Source organism: Emiliania huxleyi (assembly GCF_000372725.1).
Source record: "Emiliania huxleyi CCMP1516 unplaced genomic scaffold EMIHUscaffold_259, whole genome shotgun sequence".
NCBI classification, from domain to species: Eukaryota; Haptophyta; order Isochrysidales; family Noelaerhabdaceae; genus Emiliania; species Emiliania huxleyi.
This window is the reverse complement of record NW_005200095.1, coordinates 128,159-146,980: the sequence shown is the minus strand read 5'-3', so window position 1 is coordinate 146,980 and position 18,822 is coordinate 128,159. Positions and strand designations below refer to the sequence as shown.

The following is an 18,822-nucleotide window of genomic DNA, read 5'->3' as shown; positions in this document are numbered from 1 at the left end:
GCGAGAGCCGTCCGAAAAGGTGTACTCGGACGTCGCGTCGACCCACGGCGCCTCGCGCCTCGCACAGGGAAGCAGCCCGCCCGCCCGCCCGGCGGAATTCAGAGAAGGCGGGGCAAACGACGGCGGCACCGGCGGCGGCGGCAGTCCGTGCGAGGTGGCCGTCGTCGTCGCCGCCGCGTTGCTCGCTCGCTCTTGCTGCCAGTCGTCGGGCACGTCAAAGGGGCGCGAGTCCCCGCCCGCCACCGGCACCGGCACCGGCACCGGCCGCCCGCTTTCACCGCCGGCGGCGACGCGCATGGGCTCCTCCGCCGCCCTGGCCTCCTCCGCCTTGCGCTTGATGTTGGCGCGCGTCGGCCAATTCGTGCGCCTCGCCTCCTGCCACGCCGAAATCTCCTCGGGCGTCTCGAGGCGCGGCGCCGCGATGCCGCCGCCGCCGCCCGTACCGAGCGTGGCGGCTTCCTCCGCCTCCTCGAGCGCCTCCGCGACGTCGCGCCCGACCTCCGCCGACTCGGTGCCAGAGCAAGCGGCAGAATGGGCGGCTAGATGCGCCACCATCGCCCCTTCTCCCATGGGGTTGTCGACAAGCGGCAGAATGTATGTACGCCAGAACTTGCTGCCGCCCCCTCTACCGCCGCCGGCGCTCGGCGTGACCGGCGGCACCGCGGACGCGGGGTTGTGGTGCCCGCGCAGCTGGCAGAGCTCGACCCAGTGCCCCGACTGGTTGCACTTGCGGCAGACGTAGCCGGCGGGGGGCGGAGGCCGCTCCGCCGCGCGCTCTCGCGGGGCGAGCGGGCAATCGGCGATGAAGTGGCCGGGGCTGCTGCACATTCTGCAGACGTAGCCGTCCGGAGGCCCGCTTTGCTTTCCTTTGCCCTTAGGACGCTTTGCGCCTCCGCCGCCTCCGCCTCCTCTGCCGCCGCCGTCGACCGCGCCCTCGCCCGCGTCGCTCGCGGCGTCGGCGGACTCGTCGTCCCTCGGCCGCTTGCTCTGACGCGGCAGCGGGCAGTCTCCGATCCAGTGGCCCGGCTGCCTGCAGTTGTGGCAGAGGTACCCCGTGGGAGGCACCTTCCGAGACACGTCCGAGACACCTCCCGAGACACCTCCAAGACACTTCCGAGGCACCTCGCTGCCGCGCGCCGGGCCGCCTGCGCGCCCCTCCGACGCCCCGGCGGGGAAGTTGACGCTTCGCATCGCAGCCCGCTCCTCCTGCAGCGGGTCGCCAAACTCGAGCATCGCTGGCGGTGAGCGCGACGGCGACGACGGGGGCGGCGGCGGCACCGCTGGCGGTGAGTGCGACGGTGACGACGGCGGCGGCGGTGGCACGGCACACTCCGCCCGTGCTGCTGCCGCAGGAGCCGCCCGTGCTGCGGCTGCCGCTGCCGCTGCCGCTGCCGCTGCCGCTGCCGCTGCTGCCGCCGGTGCCGGTCCCGGCGCCGCTGCTGCCACCGGCACCGGGGCCGGTCCCGGCGCCGCTGCTGCCGCCAGTGCCGCTGCCGGTGCCGCTGCAGCCGCCGGAGCCGCCGCTGCTGCCGGTGACGGTGCCGGTCCCGGCCGCGCATGCTTGGTAGCAGACGCACTGGGAGGCTCGGCTGTCGGCGGCGGACGCTTGTCGGCTGAACGGAGGGAGGTGGCGGCAGCTGCCACGCTGAGGGGCGCGTCGGGCGCCAAAAAGGGGACCATCACGGTGATCGTCTCGCCGCCGCTTGTGACCCGCCCTTCCTTGATCGCCTTGCTGGCGGCGGATTTCGAGCTGCAGAGCCCGCGTGCCACGAGGAGGTTGACGACGCGTTGCTGTACGGCCTTGCGTTGGGCGCGCGACTGCTCAATCAGCTGCTCCTGGGCGGCATCGCTGCCGGCGGCGGCGACGGCGGGGCAGTCGCGAATGTGATGGGACGCGATGACCCCTTGCATGCCGCAGACGACGCACGCGGGCGCGGGCTTGAGCGCCGCGGGCCCCGCATCCAGGATCCCGACCAGTTGTTGGCCGTCGGGGGTGACAGCGAGACGCGCGTCGCCAGGCAGCTTTTGCCCGGGGGCCTTGACCACCTCCCCGCGTAAGCCCGTGCGCACACGCCCGGCCTTGACGAGCTGTTTCGCGTCTTCTTTGTTCTTGCAGTGGCCGTGCTGCACGAGGAGGTAATCAACGCGCCATAGCCGCGGCGGCGGCTCCCGCGCGAGAGCCCGCAGCTCCCGCTCTCCGTGCGCAAACCGACAATTCGCACCGTCGGCGCATGTCCCATCGCGCTCCCAGTTGCGGCAGACCCTCGTCTTGAAGAGATTCTCGGCGGGCCGTCGCTGATCGGTCTTCTGCGGCGACCACCCGGGCCGCAGCATCTGCCGTTCTAGCGTTTCGATCTGCCGCAGCTGGGTCGGCTCCGGGTGATTGTACCGACACCTCGAGCCGAACCGGCACGCGCCGTGCTGCACGTAGAAGGCGCACGGGCTCGCACCGGGCCGCAGCGGCAGGCCGAGGCTGTTGAGCGGCGCCTCGGCCTGAGGCATCTGCGCGAACGTTGTGGAGGCAGCGGCGACGGAGGCAGAGGCGGCAGAGGCAGCGGCGGCGGAGGCAGGGGCGGTAGAGGCAGAGGCGGTAGAGGCAGAGGCGGTAGAGGCAGAGGCCGTCGCTGTGGGAGGCTGATATTCGCCGACTGCCCGCGTGTACGCCACCGCCGCCTCCACCGCCGTGTCAAAACAGCCAAGGTAAACATCCTTGCCATCCACGCTGCACCGCGCCCCGAAGCGGCCAGAATCCTTGAACACGCCCCTGTACCCGGTGCTGCTCTTGCTGGAGAGGTGCAATCGCAAACCCTCAGCCTCCGCCACCACCGCTGCCGCGGCGGAGGCGGCGGCGGCGGATGCGGCGGCGGCGGAGCCAGCGGCGGCGGCGGCGGCGGCGGAGGCAGGGGCGGCGGAGTCAGGGGCGGCGAATGCAGGGGCAAGCTCCACAAGCGGCAGCGGCTTATGCGAGCCCCCCGGCAACCTCCCGCCGGCGCGCTGAGGTTGGAGCCGGAGTGCGGGAAGCGCGGCGACGAGATCGCGCAACCTTTTGCATCCCAAATCCTGGAGCCGCAGCTGCTCCGGCAGCTGGTAGTGCGTCCGGTGGCGGGGGAGGAGCTCATTAAACGGCACGGCGCGGCCGCCGCCGGCACGGATCATCGCGACGATCTCCGCCTCAAACGACTTCCGCCTGCTTGGGAGGGAACTGCCGCCTGCTGGGGCTGCGGCGGCCGCACAGGAGCCGGCGGCGGAGGTGCTTCCGCTCGAGCCGGTGGTGGAAGCAGCGGTGGAGGCGGCGGTGGAGGCAGCGGTAGAGGCAGCGTTGGAGGCGGCGGCAGCGTTGGAGGTGCTTCCGCTCGGGCCTGGCTTGCTGCACTCCGCCTCAACCGGGGGCTCGGCGCGTGTTTCGGCGACGATTTCTGCGAGCACCGAGTTTGGCAACGACCGCGAGGGCGCCATGAGCTGCTCCTGCTCCTCCTCGGCCTTGCGCTGCTGCTCGCGCATCTCCGTGCCGGCCGCCAGGATCCTGACCAGTTGTTGGCCGTCGGGGGAGAGAGCGAGACGCGCGTTGAGGGGCAACCTTTGGCTGGCGTCCTTGAGCTCCGCACCGCTCTGGGACCATCCAACGCTGCCACCCTTGTGCGTCACGTATCCAGCCCCGCGCACATGCCCGGCCTTGATCAGCTGTTTCGCATCCTTTTTTGTCTTACAGTGGCCGCGCTGCACGAGGAGGTCGTCCACGCGGCAGAGGCCCTGGCCAACCTTGGCCTGGCCGCTACTGGCCTTGCCGATGAGAGCCGCGACGGAGTCTGCATGGGAGGCAGAGGAGGAGGCGGCGGCAGTGCTTTCACTTGCGGCCCGCTTGCTGTAGTCTGCTGGCCAAAAGGGCGCGCCAAGCGGGCCCACAACCTCGGCGAGGAAGGTGAGTAACGGCAGCGGGGCCTCGACCTCGGCCATAACACGCGGCAGTCCTGCGTACCAGTGGTGCCTGGCACTCGTAGTTGGGTTCCGGCTGTTTGGGGGGTAGGGTGCGCAGTGTCCGCCCACGCCCCAGCCATTGCGTTAGGGCTCTGAGCTGGTTCTCGGCCCGAATCCACAACGACCGACGGCGGACCTGTCCGCTGCATGAGACGCGGGCGGCGGGCGCGCGGAGGGGCAACGTCACAGGTTGACGTTACGGAAGTTAGCAACAAGTTACGGCACGCTTCTGGTGGTAGGGGATATAGATAGATAGATAGAGGGGATACATGCTCAAAGGTGGCCCGGCCGGTCCCGCGGTTCGTCGAAATTACTGTATCCCTACTGTTGTCAGTGTACCCGACACGGCGACGACACAAACAAGGTACAAACTCAAAGACAAAGAGTCTTCGCTCAACTGTTACACGCAGCTCGCCCGCTCCGCAAGAGCTCGAGACGGAGACTCCAACGCCTCTTAGCCTCCCAGCAGCGGCGACGGGGCGGAGGCCGATGGGTGTGCGCCGCGCTGCCGCGCCGCGCCCACACCTCAGATGCCGCGCTGCATCGCCGCCGCGCGCGCCGCCGCCTCGGCCGCGGCGAGGGCGTTGAGGTCGCCGCCGCCGCTGAACTCTCCGAGAGGCGCCATCGTGAGCCAGACGTCTCTTGCGGCCGCCTGTGGGACATGTCTCGGACACGTCGCGGACGTGTCCCGGACGCTGCGCTAGGCTCAGACGGCGTGCGTGGGCCGCCGGGGTGAGGACCCCACCGGCACCGCTCCTTGGCGGTTCGCGCATCTAACGCATCGCCTTCGGGAGGTCAGGCTCGGCAAGCTTGTCGGTCGGTCTCTACCTCAGCCGAAGCTGGGGCCGGTCCCGTAGGCCGTCCGTAGCCGAGAGAGCCCCCGGAGCAGGCGGACATCGCTTCCAGGGAGGGGGGCGCACTTCTACTCACACCACATGCTAGGGGGGGGGTCCGACCCCCCCCAGAGGCTTCACCACATGCTAGGGGGGGAGGTCCGACCCCCCCCAGAGGCTTCACCACATGGTAGGGGGGGAGGTCCGACCCCCCCCCAGAGGTTTCACCACATGCCTGGGGGGGGGGGGGTCGACCCCCCCAGAGACTCGTGGTCAGGCCCTCCGGGCCCTTGATTTTACGCCTCAGTTCGCAGCAATTTATGAGGGGAAAATCATCCTTGGAGCTACATGAGCCTTGAGACTGGTCAGATTCCCCAAGATATTGGACTTTCAGCCACGATTTCACAACTTTGGGAGCAAAATCGGCTCTCTGGCGGCTATTCCTAGCCCACGAACTGCTGGGGGGTGCCCACCACATGCTAAGAGGCTTCACCACATGCTAGGGGGGGAGGTCCGACCCCCCCCCAGAGGCTTCACCACATGCTAGGGGGGGGGGTCGTGAGTAGAAGTGCGCCCCCCTCCCTGGAAGCGATGTCCGCCTGCTCCCGCGTCCCGGGATGAGAATTCCGACGGGCGCGGGGATATCGGCAAATCGGGGCCGGTCCGAAAAGCCGATTATTCCCAGCCCCGGGCAGCCCCTGTGGGCGGATTTTGATTAGTAGAACGGTCCCTTGTGTCACTGGTGCGCTTGGTCCTTCTTTCATCTTCGAAGCTATTTACATACCACCTCACGCTGGATGCTCAGATGAACTGTGTATCGTCGTCGTCGTCTCTAGCCAGTCACTCTAACTCTCAGAGATGGGCTAAAGAGGATCCGGAGCGCGGTAAGACACTCTGGGGCTCTCTCCGAAGGGAGCGTAGCGTACGCGGAGGGAGCTCAGAGTTTCCCCGTTCTCTGGAACCTCTTGGAGCAAGAGGAACTCGCAAGAGACGAATGCGGTTCGATCGGGCGGTAGATGAGGGGTGGTGGTGGGTCGCTTTGAGAACTGAAAGGTAGGCGCCTGTCTGAGCAGGAGCCGACGCTAGTCGAGAGCGGTGTGAGAGCCTCGTGGCGCTCGGAGGTCCCGCCGTACAAAACGGCGGTCAGCAGAAGGCGCGGGGTAAGGGTTCCCGCCCGCTAGGCTGCCCTCTGCGCCGAGGCTCGACCCGCTTCTCCTCAGTTCACTAGCACGGACTGAAGTTTATTTTTTTCACCTTCACACCTACTGTTAAAAAAAAGTACAATACAGGGTTCGCGAGGGGGGTCGCCGAGGCCCAGGGCACACACAATGGCGCCGTCGTCGGGCAGATATTCGCAATCGCCTGCGCTGCTGTTGCTCGCGATCGACCTAGCCTGCGCCACCACCAGTCTACTCGCCGCCGACGCAGCAGCTGCCGTCTCTCAGCCTCGGCTCTTGACGAGGCGCGTGCTCGGCAGCCTCCTGCTACATCCCGTCGCGGCGGCGGCGGCACCGCCCGCCTCCCAGGCGCCTTCGCGGCTGTACGAGGCGGTCGCAGCACGCCGCCCGTCGGACTGGACGGCGGCAGAGCGGCCCGCGATCGACGCTCTGGTGGAGGAGGTGGCGGCGCTGCGCGCACCGTGGCGCCAGTCGGACCTGCGCGGCGTGTGGCGATTGGCGTACTTGCTGCCAGGGCCGGACGGCGCAGGCGTCGACCGGAGGGTTCCCTTCCCAGAGTTGCCCTTCAACGACAACTTCCAGGAACCGCTCGCCCACACCACGAACCTGCGCCAAGAGACCCTCCTCTCCACTCCTCTCCACTCATCACACAACGACACCACATTGCACGCGGACAGTTGAGGACGGACACGCAAACTCGAGAGGCCGGCACCAAACAAAGACAAAGCGTCCCGGTGTGCCGCACATTGTGACGACGCCGCCGCCTCTCTCCAGGTGTTCGGCGCGTCCAGCGTCACGAACGTCGGCGAGCTGCTCGGGCCCTCGCTCGCGGTGCGCGTCGGCGGCGCGCTGTCGGAACAGGAGAGCTGGGAGTCCTCCCTAGGCCGTCCCCTGCAGCTCCCTTATCCTCACCCCTTCTGCAGGACGAGGCCGTCACCGCGGCGCCGAAGCGCTTCCGCGCAGACATCACGCGCGGCAGCCTGTGCCTTGGCGGCGACGTCGACGAGGGTGGCGTGTGCGCACCTCTGCCTATCCAGGGGGTTGGCCTTTTCGACGGCCTCTACTTGGACAAGCGGCTGCGCATCGGGCAGAACCTCAACGGGGGAGGTGCACGCATCGTGCAGGTGCGCGTGCGGTGACTCCGCGAGACCGTTCTGAGATATATCTAAGAGCGACGGTGCACATGCTACATGTTGTTGCACATGCGCATGTGCATGTGCATGTGCAAGTGCATGTCCATCTGTATCATTTTCACTGAATCCTGATGGCACATACAGCGCGATTGGCGATCGTACAGGTAAGGTAAGGTAAGGTAAACTTCTCCACACTCACGAGGTGTGGTGGGGCGCAAGAGGGGGGGCACAACCCTCGCGTCTCCACGTCTAACGACAGGAGCCCCGCACGGCATTCAAAGTGCAAGGCCCGGTGCGCGTGGGTGAGCGGTGTGTGTGTGTGTGTGTGTGTGTGTGTGTGTGTGTGTGTGTGTGTGTGTGTGTGTGTGTGTGTGTGTGTGTGTGTGTGTGTGTGTGTGTGTGTCACGTCACTGCATCCTCTGCCGGTTCCTCCCGTCGCCTCTTCTTTGTTCGAACGATGTTTTTCAATCCAATCCTTCACGAAGCCCTCCCATGTAGCTAGCGTTCTTTGCGAATGTCTCGAAATGGCCAGCAGGCGCTCTGCTCGCGGCGGCCTGTGCGGGCCGCTCGTCCTCCGCGCCCTTCTTTGCTTTCGTCCTCCCGTCCCTCCCCTCCCACCACCATGGCCTCCTCGGCACTTCTTTCTCCATCCGCCTCGCCTTGCCTTTTCGTACACACACGGTTTGTATTTTACACTGTATTACATGCACATGCAAAGCCGATATTTCACTTCTCACATCTCAGGTTCTCCGCGGCAGCGCCGCTCTCGCAACACGCAAGTCGCATGCAAATCCAAATGGTCGGCGACCGAGTAACATAGAGGCGCATACAAACAAGAGACCCCGCCCACACATATAAAGAGAGACTGCCGAGTAACATAGAGGCGCATACAAACAAGAGACCCCGCCCACACATACGTATAAAGAGAATCTGTGGGCCTGTCGGTAGGATTTTTTTAGTACATGTGGTTCTTACGTACATTCCCGGAGGAGGACTGCTAATTTTACAACCCAACTCCCTCGCACAACACAGTGTTGTGCGAGAGAAGAATTTCCGCGCCCTGATTTCCCTTTTAACCAATTTCCTTTCATTCCCTTTGTACGCCACCTTTCATCCCTCCACAGACAAACAAAGATTAGATTTGTTTGGTATTGCTAAAAATCTCTCTCCCACAGACAACAAACGCAGAGAGAGCGCGCGAAAACAACAACTGTGGTTGTTGTTATTTGGTTTGTGTGATTCTAAACCACGGGAGAGGTTTGCCACTGCAGCTGGGGGGGGGGGGGGGGGGCAAGTCCGTTGATTGACGAGAAAAAATTGCTCTTAGGGGAGGTGTAATGAGTCATGACTGCCTGTACACCTAAATAAATAAAGAGTCCCGGGGCTTCCCATCCATACGGACGGAGGGGGGCCGTGCGTGAACATCTTTAGCTTCTGAGCCAGGTGGTCCCAGGAAAAGGCTTGACTCCCCTGCGTCACTACGTGCCTCCCCGTCTTTGTAGCCTGGCGTTTGTGCCCCGTTTGTGCCGCGTCCCGTGACCCCGAGTTCATTTTATTTTTGAAAGGCTTGCCAAAAAACCCCGTCAGCAGTCCTCCTCCGGGAATGTACGTAAGAGCTACATCTCTTTTCTCCCAGTAAGCTAAAAGTACGTACACTGAAAAACCAAAGGGTGGGGGGGCGGGGGGCGGGGGGGGGGATGAGTGAGTAACGGGTGCGACAAACGGGAAGCGGCCGACCCCCCCTTGCGCTCCGTCCCCGGGCAGCAGATGCCGTGTCAAGCGCGTGCGACTTCCACTCACCCTGACGCAACGGACGCGGCAAACGGTCTCATCGCTGTGCCGGGAGGAGGCTACTGCGAGGACAAGAAAGAGATCCCTCGCAAAATGGCAGTCTACGTCGACTCACTCCTTTGCGCAAACAGCCTGGTCCAGTGCCGCATCGACATTCTCCTTTGCATTCTCGCACTGGGACAGAAGTCAATGCCGTGATTTGGGCACATCAGCACCGTTACTGTTCTACCCGTGAACTCGCGAGGAGCAGAGTCACTGAGAACGACCGGACCCGGCAGTCGCGCGGACTCAGACCAGTTATAACGGCTTGCACGAGGCTATGGCACGAGCACGGCAGAAGTGGCATTTTGACTCCACCCCGCGCGGTCTGATCGAACGCCTCAGCACTCGATCATGCACCAGGGTGGCAGGCACGCACGCATGTGATCAGCGAAATCGGCAAAATACCCGCGTGAGCTGTGAGACTTGCTACTTGCTGTGAGCTGTGAGGGTCGGCCCGCAGGCGGATTTTGTGTACCGAGGCGGTGCCCCGGTGCCGAACCTGTCGGACCTTAAGACAGCCTCAGTAGATCCCTGGGCGAGGGTGGTGGAGAGGGCTCTCCCCGGCGGCGGAGGACCCACATCCCACATTCCTGCGGCGGGCCGGCAGGTTTTCTCTTCCCCCACATCCCACATTTGGACCACACGTGACACCGATGGAAACTCGAGACTGGCTCCAGTGGGAGCACCAAACGCCCTCTAGTTTCCCTGGAATCCGGAAACGAGAAATGCGGCCCTCGCACCTCGTGGAGATTTTTTTGAGTCGAAGACTGCAGATCGCGGCGACAAAACTCGAAACAAGTTGTTTGGTATTGCTAAAAAATCTCTCTCAAAACTCTCACATCCTGTTGAGAGAGAACAAACAAATCCTCGGAGAGAGAGAACCCTGATCCCTGTTGTGTGTGTGTGTGTGTGTGTGTGTGTGTGTGTGTGTGTGTGTGTGTGTGTGTGTGTGTGTGTGTGTGTGTGTGTGTGTGTGTGTGTGTGTGTGTGTGTGACCTTTTAGAATTCTTTCGCACAGCTAGCTCGCACTAGCTAGATGGAGTAAGTAAAGTAAGGTATTGCAATATGTATGTAAGTAAGACTCACGCGCTCGCTCACACACAACTCGACCAACAAACAATACATGAGGACTGCTCTGTCGGCGTTTCAACCTTATCGGCAACAAAGTCGGGGGAGCGCGACGTGGACGCAGCCGCTCGCGTTCCGCAAAATCGGCGTTTCACCTTATCGGACGTCCCTGAACAACTGCTTGCCATCTTCCACAACCGCGATGCTCCGCTCGACTTCCGCGTCCCGCTCCATGACGACCCGTTCGGCCCTCCTCGCGCTCGGCCGCGCTCGCTTGCTCTCTGGACTCCGCTCGACTTCCGCGTCCCGCTCCATGACGACCCGTTCGGCCCTCCTCGCGCTCGGCCGCGCTCGCCCGCTCTCTGGACTCCAGCGCCTTGCCGCGCCCGCCCGGCTGCTCAGCAGCGGCGGCAAGGGCGGCGGCCTCACCGGCGACCATTCGTGGAGGCAGCAGAACCACATCTGGGACGAGCAGGAGATTGTTGAGCGCATGGCCACAGCCGACGACAAGCACGTCCCGCAGAGCCTATCGGAGAGCGTGCTGCAGAAGACCGTCCGATTCTGCTACCACGCGTTCAACTTTGCCACCGGGTACAACCACGCCGACCCGCCTACCTCCTCCATCGGCTACCGTCTCATCATCCTCGAGTCGGTCGCCGGCGTGCCTGGCATGCTCGGAGGCATGTTCCGTCACTTCCGCTCGCTCCGCCAGCTTCAGCGCGACCACGGCTTCATCTTCACCCTCCTCGAGGAGGCCGAGAATGAGCGGATGCACCTAATCGTCTGCATGGACTTCTTCGAGGCCGGCCCCGTCACGCGGCTGGTGGTCAGCGCGGGGCAGGTGGCGATGACGCCCTTCCTCGCCTCGCTCTACCTGATCCGGCCGCAGCTGCTCCACCGCTTCGTCGGCTACCTCGAGGAGACAGCCGTCCACACCTACACCAACATTGTGCACACCACCGAGACGCCCGGCACAAGGCTGCACGCCGCGTGGCACGCCACCCTCGCACCGGCCGAGGCGATCGAGTACTGGAAGCTGCCGAGCGACGCGCGGTGGGTCGACTGCCTCAAGCGGATGCTGGCCGACGAGTCGCACCACCGAGACGTCAACCACGCGATGGCGTCCATGACGGACGAGCAGCTGCTGGGCGAGAGCAACCCGTTCATCCACGAGCACATCGCCGACCACGACGCCGCGCTCAAGCGGCACGCGGAGAAGGTGCTGAAGCGCGCGCTCCGCAACGTCCTCGACGAGCAGAAGGTCCGCTCGCCGGAGGCGCTCGCGCCGCAGTGAACGCGTCTTGGTCGCTCAACCTCTGATGTCTGAAAAGCTAATCCGCATTTGTTTGGCTTGTTTTGCTTGCTGTGTGGGGGCGGTGGGTGGTATCTAGTGTAGTATGAAAGCAGTTCATTTTTCAGACGCCGCTCTTTACGCGGGTGGTTGTGCGTGCGTGTTGTCTAGCCACACAACGACTTACACACAAGAACACACAAACTCAGGGGGGGGAGGGGGGGGGATGGGATGGATCACCTGCCTCCCGGCCTGCTCAACGAGTTCTGTAGATTGTTGTAAAATTCTTTCGATCAGAGAAGAAGTTGAACACGCTGCGTCGCAAGTGGCCTCCACCCGCACGCGCAGGTCGTCGAGCGCGCCCCGCACCGTCCAGCGACCCCACTCCACGTCCCACTCGCAGTTAGGGAAGGGGTAGAACTTGCCGGACTCGTCGTGCAGCGCCACCATGCAGGCGTCCTCGGTGCGGCCCGGCAGCAGCGGCTCGAGCAGCGGGTTGGACCGCTCGCCGCACGCGCAGGTCAGCGTGAGGCCGCGCGCCTCAAAGGCGTTGCACTGCACCCACCACCAGCGCCACGGGAAGGCGCCGCCCCAGTTCTTCTCGGTGTAGCAGGGCGCGTCCCTAAACTCGCGCCGCTCTCCGCGCCACTCGACCCATCCCGAGGCGAGGCCGTGCGCCATCACCACCTGATACATGGGCTCAAAGACGGGGAAGGCGGTGAGCCAGCCAGCGGTCGAATACTGCTTGTCTCCCAGCCGACCGCCCCAGCCCACCTACCAAGCCATTGCAGAGAGAATGAGACTAGCGTTCACCTGACTTGTGCTCGGGCACAAGCCGTCGGCCTGAGGCGCGACCTCGTAGCTCCACCGGGCGGATCCATCTCGCAGCACGCCCTGGTGCCGGGTGCTGCTGAGCTGGAAACCGTCCTGCACGAAGCGGCCGAAGGCCGCTGGCGAGGCCATTTTCGAGAAGGCGACACCGCGAAAGGACTTGCCGAGAGCAAGCTTGCGGTCGTCGGCCCAGAAGCTCGCAGCTGGGCCTTCTTGCCATGTGACCGCCCCATCGGGACCGCACACCTGCATGTGGCAGCCGTGCCGCGGGCTCGTTTCGTCCGCCGCATCAAAGATGGAGTAGATGAAGGAGAGGCGTCGTCGACCGTGAGTCGGTGATACCAGCCCTCGAAACGCTGGCGCGGCCGCTCAGGGTTCCGGCTCCTACCCGGAGACTATAGTCGAGCGCGTCGGAGAGGTGTTTCGACACCGAGTGTTTGAACGTTTCTTCGCAGAAGAAACGTCGAGAGAAAAAATCTCTCGCCGGTGTTCACAGAGCTCTGTGAACACCGGCTACTCGGCCTTAGCCGCCGGTACGTCAACAGTGCGATAGCCAAGTATCGCACTGTTGGGTCCCGATGGTGTCCCATCACAAATTCGTGCTGTCGACAGATCATGTCCCTTGGTCGACTGCACCCGCCTTTGGACGGTTCTCCGACATGCTTAGATGAGTCTTTTTGTCTTTTTTTTGGCTCGCCTGTCCTTCACCAGTGCGAACATATTCTTGCTCGTAGGAGCCGCTCGTCTTTCGTCCGAGCAAACGTGCGCCCGATCGCCCCATTAAGCACGTGCGAAGGGTATCCGAGCGCCATAAACTCCCTGAGCTTGCTCGTCACGCTGAGTGCGAATCCCTCGTCATCGCTTGCCATCGCGACCACCTTGAGCAGGCATCCAACCACGCGACGCCCCCCCCTACCCGCCCCCCGCCGCCCCCTCCGCCGCCTCCCCCCTCCCCGTCCCGCGCCCCGAGCCCGGGCGCCTCCTCCCCGCACCCTGCGCACAGCACCCCCCCGTTCGCGGAGAGCACCCCGTCCTCCTCATGCAGCCCCGGGCTGTCCCGTCCATAGGCGTGCCGGAGGTAGAAGGTCGACAGCACCCCCATGCGGGCCGCCGTCTCCACCGAGTCGGCCCTAGGCCCCCGAGGACCCCTCGGCTTGCCCTTGTCGGAGCGCGGCTTCCTCTTGCTGGTGGCCTCGAGTTGCGCCGCTTCGGCTGGCTCCGGCTCAGGTCAGAGGGCCCAGCGACTCGTCGGTTGGGTGTAAACGGGCATCCCCGAGTGTCTTCAAACCAAAAAGGGTGTGAATAGAGCTGTCTTGATGGTGCTGAGGACGAAGACACCTCAAACTTTGTTGAAGACGCGAGTTTTTATAGTTTTCATTAGCTGTGAATAGTTGTGCCCACCGCAGCCCGCCCTGTTCCACCCGGGCACGCGCCACGGGCCACGAGAGCCAGTGGTAGAGCCCAGCTGGCATGTTCAATCGTCCGGGTGGCGAGCTGTTTGCATGCAGACGTCTCGTCGCCGTGGCCGACGCATGGCTGGTCCAACGTGTGGAGGAGTTTGACCTCAGCTCGGCCGTCGGTGTCGGCGGGCTGACGGCGGCCGCCGGAATCGCGATTCGCTCTGCCAGCTGCCAGCAGCCTCGCGTTGCCGCTCTCGTTGGCGCAGCAGCAGCGATTGGCCTTTGCACAGTCGATCGGCGTCACCGCCGATCGGTCCCTTGCAGCTCTTGCTGCTCCTGCTGCTCCTGCAGCAGCTGCCGCTCTTCCCCGCCAGCGTGGCGCGCTCGGACGCTGCCGGCGTAGCCTCCTCCAAGGCCCGTACCCGCCAGCTCTCTAGATCCCTCCGAGATCAGCTGAAGGTGCACTTTGCGAAGAGCACGAACGCGGTGTGGGTTGCGGTGCAGAACCGCGGCGAGGACGACCCGGACCAGTATTGGATCGGCCGCGCCGTCGCTCTCAGGCCTCCCTTTCAGACGGGTGGCAGCGTCGCAGGCACAGGCGGGAGGGTGCGCTACGATCCCGGCGATATGGAGATCGAGGTCGAGTGGTTCGATCGAGACGTGAGCGGTGGCGACGAGCGGCGGATCTTCAAGGCGTGGCGCCCCGGCGCCGACACCACGCCCGCTGCTGCTGCTGCTGTGGGGCGTGGTGGCAGCGGCGGTGGGGGACGCGGGCGAGGTGGCGGTAGGCGCGGGGGGCGAGGCGCCGCCGAGGCAGGCGCGGCTGCGGAGGGCGCCGCGCCAGAGGGACCCGCAGTCCTCACCTTCAACTCGTCCGAGCTGCGCATGATCAACGTGGAGATGCAGCTGGTTGCGCCGCTCGGTGGCGGCGCCGCTTTGGATGTGGTGCGACGGTCCGGTCGGATCGCGCTCCAAGGCATCGCACGGCGCGTACAGACGCAGCGCGCCGACCCGCCCGATCAGCTGTGGGAGATCCCCACTGGGAACGAGCGCTTCATCCTCGATCGATGCTCGTAGAGATTGCGATTTGGATGGAGATCTAGTGTATTTTGAGCTAAGAATCGTCAAAATTTTCTTCGCGGGGCTCTGCCCCGCACCCCGCTGGGGCTCCCGCCCCAGACCCCGGCTGGGGCTCCCGCCCCAGACCCCGTTTACACCCGAGCTATGCCCCACGACCTGAGCCGGAGCCGCTAGGATCCCCTTCCTCAGCAGATCGCCGCGAAAGCTAATTACACGTGTAAGAGGTTCCTCTTTCCCGCCCCCCCCCCCCCGGCAAGGCGCGCGATACACTCTACTTCTAACACCACGATGGCGCGCACTGGCATTACAAACAAGAGACCCCGCCCACATATAAAAAGGCCAAACGGACTGGCAAAACAAAAACAGTGAACACGCGTGCAGTTTGAACCAACGTCGCGCTCCACCGTGCCGGCAGGGATTAACCGTCTCGCGTCTGCCGACTCGCGACTGCCGTGACCCGGTGCCGCAATCCCCTCGAGCAACGCTTGTAACCCCCGGGTGGGGCCTTCGGCGCTGCTCTCGCGCGGTGCCCCGGATGTATGTGTCCTGCGGAGCGGAGCATGGGCCGGACAGCCGGACCCCGCCTCCAATCTAAGTCAGGGCCGCCAGCCGTGTTGCGCCGCGACGCGGGCGAAAGCCTGCCGCGCCTCCGCCTCGTCGTAGGGGACGTGCGCCCTTGCTTGATCGAGCCGGCCGCTGCCGTCGAGGAAGGCTTGCCGCACCTGCTCACCCGTTGGGCCGTGAAGAGTCGCACCCCCTCGCCGCCGTGCGAGGGAGCAGCCTGCGCACGCACCATGAGCAGCGCCGCCTCGACGGTGTACTCGGAGCGCCACCCGCTCGACGTGAGCAGCTCCATGCAGATCGACCCGCCGACAGTGACGTGGCCCGTGTGGAAGGCGAAGCGCGGCGCGACCACCTGCCGAGATGCAGCCGAGATGCAGCCGAGATGCAGCCGAGATGCAGCCGAGATATGGCTCGCGCGACCACCCGCAAGAAGGGCGGCGAGGAGGGGAAGTCCGCGCCGAAAGACACCTCGAGCTCAACCGTCGGCCGCACCTGCACAGCACGCTTCCGAGAAGGTTCCGAGCAGGTCCCGTGGATGCGAAGGCTCCGCCGTCGGCCGCACGTGGAACGCGGCGGCGTGAGCCTCGACCTCGTCCCGCAGCGCGCAGCCGGCCGGCACGCTCATCTCGACCCGCCAGCGCAGCACGTTGGACTCGTCGGGCAGGGTGACGGCCAGCTCCGGAAGGCTCTCCGCCTCGAGCAGTGAACGCACTCATTCAGCTGACTCAGTCAATGGACTAGCTCATAGCTCCGGAAGGCTCTCCGCCTCGAGCAGTGAACGCACTCATTCAGCTGACTCAGTCAATGGACTAGCTCATAGCTCCGGAAGGCTCTCCGCCTCGAGCAGTGAACGCACTCATTCAGCTGACTCAGTCAATGGACTAGCTCATAGCTCCGGAAGGCTCTCCGCCTCGAGCAGTGAACGCACTCATTCAGCTGACTCAGTCAATGGACTAGCTCATAGCTCCGGAAGGCTCTCCGCCTCGAGCAGTGAACGCACTCATTCAGCTGACTCAGTCAATGGACTAGCTCATAGCTCCGGAAGGCTCTCCGCCTCGAGCCGACTCGAAGTTAGGCCTCGCAGCTCTTTGACGACCGCCTGGCCGAGACGGGAGCAGCGCCGAGGTACAGCCGAGGCACAGCCGAGGCACTGCCGAGGTACAGCCGAGGTGGAGCCGACAGCCGAGGTGGAGCCGAGGTGGAGCCGAGACTGCCAACGATGCCTGCACGGTTGCCGGCGGCACCTCCGCCGGCGGCGGCCGAGGCGGCGGCTGCGGGGCGAGCGATGAGGGAGCGCCCGGCGGGCCGGCAGCGCGCTCCGTGGCGCGCTCCGCCGCTCGCTGCCGCAGCGCCGCACGCGCTGCGCGCGCACGCGCCAGCGCCCTTTCCGCCTCGGCGCGTGCGCGCGCCGCCTGCTGCCGGAGCACCTCCGCATCGACGGTGTCGCCAGGGGCGCACTGCAACGCGCGAGGCCGCTTGCCGTGCCGCGCCTGGCGGGAAGGGCCAAGGGCATGTCATCGGCATGTCCAGGACACGGCGTTGGCCGCCCGCCGAACTCGCGCGTTTGCGGGCCAAGGGAAGAGCTCGGGCGGGGCCGGCACGTATGGCTCCGGGTCGACGCCGCGCGCGCTCGGCGGCAGCGGCCCTCGGACCAGCGCCCCTCCGATGCCAGCGCCTCCGATGCTAGCGAGCTGTTGCTCCTGCTCCTGCTTGAGGCTTGCCTTTTGCGCGTCGATGGCTTGGTTGAGGTCCCATGAGCTGGAGCTGGCGCTGGCGCTGGCGCTGGCGCTGGCGCTGGCGCTGGCGCTGGCGCTGCTGGAGCTGGAGCTGGCGTCGGGCCTGCCCTGGCGCCGGAGGACCTCTCGGGTGGGCTCGTCGGCACTGGCAGTGAGCCACTGGCTGGCGCCGGCGCTTGCACTCTCGCTGGCGCCAGCCGCGCCGGCTGCCTGGATGGTTGCGGCGGCTGCCGGCCCACCAGAGGAGCCGGAGGAGTAGCTAGGGGGGGGCGGCGGCGGCGGCGGCGGCGGCCGCGCAGGGTACGCCCCCCCTGAGGGGGCACTTCCTCCCTGCCATTTTTGCCGGAGACGGAACACTTCGTCGTGCGAGAGCGGGCCTAATGGTCAGTGATGGCGGTGACCGCGTCGGTTTCCGAGCCGCAGCTCGATGTCGCGGGAGACTCGAGGCGGCCCTTGAGCTGGCCAGACTGCAGGGCGGAGAGCGGGACGGACGGGATCACGCCCGGAAAGAGGGCGATCACCTATCATTGCCGATGAGTGAGGTCCTCGAGTGGCGAGGACGGGGTCACGCCCTGGGAGAGGGAGGGCGATCACCGTGTCGCGCTCGACGTCGCGGAGGTAGAAGCAGAGCTCGTCCGCCCAGCCCGGCGCGTGGCCTACGCGGCCGAGGCCGGCCTGCGGGCGGCGGCGGCGAGGGCGGGGGTGGGGAGGCGGGGGTGGGGCAGGGAGGGGGTGGGGGGGGGAGGGCGACGACGGTGGCGGTGGGGCGGCGGCAGGGCGAAGGTGGGGAGGCGGGGTGGGGAGGGGCGACGACGGTGGCGGTGGCAGGCCTGCGGGTTGAGCACAGACTGGTACAGCTCCGACGCGTCGAAGATGTCGCCGCGCAGCAGCAGCTGGATCACGCGCGCCTTCTTCATCGCCTTCGCCGCCTCCGCCTAGCTACACGCGGCAGAGCTGGTCCCCATATCTCCCCATATCTCCCCATATCTCCCCATGTCTCCCCATGTCTCCCCATGTCTCCCCATGTCTCCCCATGTCTCCCCATATCTCCCCATGTCTCAGGCCTCCGCGTGCTGCGCGATGCTTTGCGCCCGCCGCGCCGCCTCGGCCGCCTCCTGCACCTCCGCCCCCGGCGTCGCAAAGGTCATCGCCGCGAGGGGGAGCTGCCACTCGTTCTCCTCCACCACGACGTAGCTGTGCCGCTCCTGCGAGCAGCCTCCGAGAGACAGGATCATGCTAGCGCCCTACACCTCCCTACACCTCCCACCACCTCCCACCACCTCCCTCCACCTCCCGCCACCCCCCTACCCTGTCCATCCAACTTCCTCCACACCATACCCCTCCCTCCGACTCCCTCTGCCCCTCTCCTCTTACCACCCAAGACAGCTTGCAGAGCTCCCGGTCATGGGGAGGGGAGCCCGCCCCCCGTCGGGCGGCGGCGCATATCTCCCCATATCTCCCCATATCTCCCCATATCTCCCCGTCTGGCGGCGGCGGCGCGGCGGCGCACCGCGTGTGGCGGCTGCGGCTTGGCAGGGTCGAGCAGCACCTGGGGGGAGATATGGGGAGAGACGGGGAGAGATGGGGGGAGATGGAGGGGGAGAATGAGGCGGAGATGGAGGCGGAAATGGAAGCGGAGATGGAGGCCGAAATTGTAGGGGGAAAATGGGGGAATGGGGGGAGAACTGGGGGAGATGCACCTAATATTGAGAGGGAGGGCACCGGTCGACTGGGGTTGGGCACGTTCGCAATTCTTTTGGGCTATTAAGGCGGTTCAGAACTTGCCCCGCCAAAAAACCAGCCATGGTGTCGAACTTGCTTAATTTAACTGGTAGATTAACCTGGTGAATTTAACTTCCTGAATTAAACTCCAGGGAACCTTTTCTCCCAAAAAGAAGAA

The 18,822-nt window shown here is 65.3% G+C and overlaps 6 protein-coding genes across 6 annotated transcripts in view; 3 read left to right on the top strand and 3 right to left on the bottom strand.

Moving 5' to 3' along the window:
• Positions 1-129: 129 nt before the first annotated feature.
• Positions 130-3,954, bottom strand: EMIHUDRAFT_237941 (hypothetical protein; the record flags this gene model as incomplete). Its single annotated transcript, XM_005777669.1, has 6 exons — positions 130-829; positions 965-1,065; positions 1,678-2,493; positions 2,650-2,785; positions 3,044-3,187; positions 3,374-3,954. Coding segments are annotated over 6 exons (2,478 nt in total), but the record flags the coding sequence as incomplete, so codon positions are not given.
• A 2,182-nt stretch (positions 3,955-6,136) lies between these two features.
• On the top strand, positions 6,137-7,125 carry EMIHUDRAFT_115633 (hypothetical protein; the record flags this gene model as incomplete). Its single annotated transcript, XM_005777668.1, has 3 exons — positions 6,137-6,529; positions 6,761-6,817; positions 6,910-7,125. The coding sequence occupies 3 exons, from the start codon at positions 6,137-6,139 to the stop codon at positions 7,123-7,125; spliced, it is 666 nt and encodes a 221-aa protein (XP_005777725.1).
• A 3,412-nt stretch (positions 7,126-10,537) lies between these two features.
• EMIHUDRAFT_43821 (putative alternative oxidase) lies at positions 10,538-11,188 on the top strand (the record flags this gene model as incomplete). Its single annotated transcript, XM_005777667.1, has 1 exon — positions 10,538-11,188. A coding segment is annotated over one exon (651 nt), but the record flags the coding sequence as incomplete, so codon positions are not given.
• A 247-nt stretch (positions 11,189-11,435) lies between these two features.
• On the bottom strand, positions 11,436-12,394 carry EMIHUDRAFT_237937 (hypothetical protein; the record flags this gene model as incomplete). Its single annotated transcript, XM_005777666.1, has 3 exons — positions 11,436-11,447; positions 11,648-12,085; positions 12,167-12,394. 3 exons carry the CDS (start codon positions 12,392-12,394, stop codon positions 11,436-11,438), a joined length of 678 nt encoding a protein of 225 aa, XP_005777723.1.
• A 1,218-nt stretch (positions 12,395-13,612) lies between these two features.
• Positions 13,613-14,619, top strand: EMIHUDRAFT_237935 (hypothetical protein; the record flags this gene model as incomplete). The annotated part of the gene is made up of 2 exons (XM_005777665.1): positions 13,613-13,855; positions 14,002-14,619. The coding sequence occupies 2 exons, from the start codon at positions 13,613-13,615 to the stop codon at positions 14,617-14,619; spliced, it is 861 nt and encodes a 286-aa protein (XP_005777722.1).
• A 265-nt stretch (positions 14,620-14,884) lies between these two features.
• EMIHUDRAFT_443701 (hypothetical protein) overlaps positions 14,885-18,822 on the bottom strand; it is a 4,872-nt gene continuing 934 nt past the window's right edge. The window contains exons 4-14 of the mRNA XM_005777664.1: positions 18,433-18,472; positions 17,987-18,127; positions 17,753-17,857; positions 17,517-17,597; positions 17,374-17,443; positions 16,749-17,299; positions 16,410-16,676; positions 15,749-16,285; positions 15,610-15,678; positions 15,416-15,538; positions 14,885-15,344 (exon numbers count right to left, since the gene is read on the bottom strand). Coding sequence (XP_005777721.1) covers positions 16,217-16,285; positions 16,410-16,676; positions 16,749-17,299; positions 17,374-17,443; positions 17,517-17,597; positions 17,753-17,857; positions 17,987-18,127; positions 18,433-18,472 — 1,324 coding nt within the window. The 3' untranslated portion in view covers positions 14,885-15,344; positions 15,416-15,538; positions 15,610-15,678; positions 15,749-16,216. The remainder of the gene's footprint in view (positions 15,345-15,415; positions 15,539-15,609; positions 15,679-15,748; positions 16,286-16,409; positions 16,677-16,748; positions 17,300-17,373; positions 17,444-17,516; positions 17,598-17,752; positions 17,858-17,986; positions 18,128-18,432; positions 18,473-18,822) is intronic.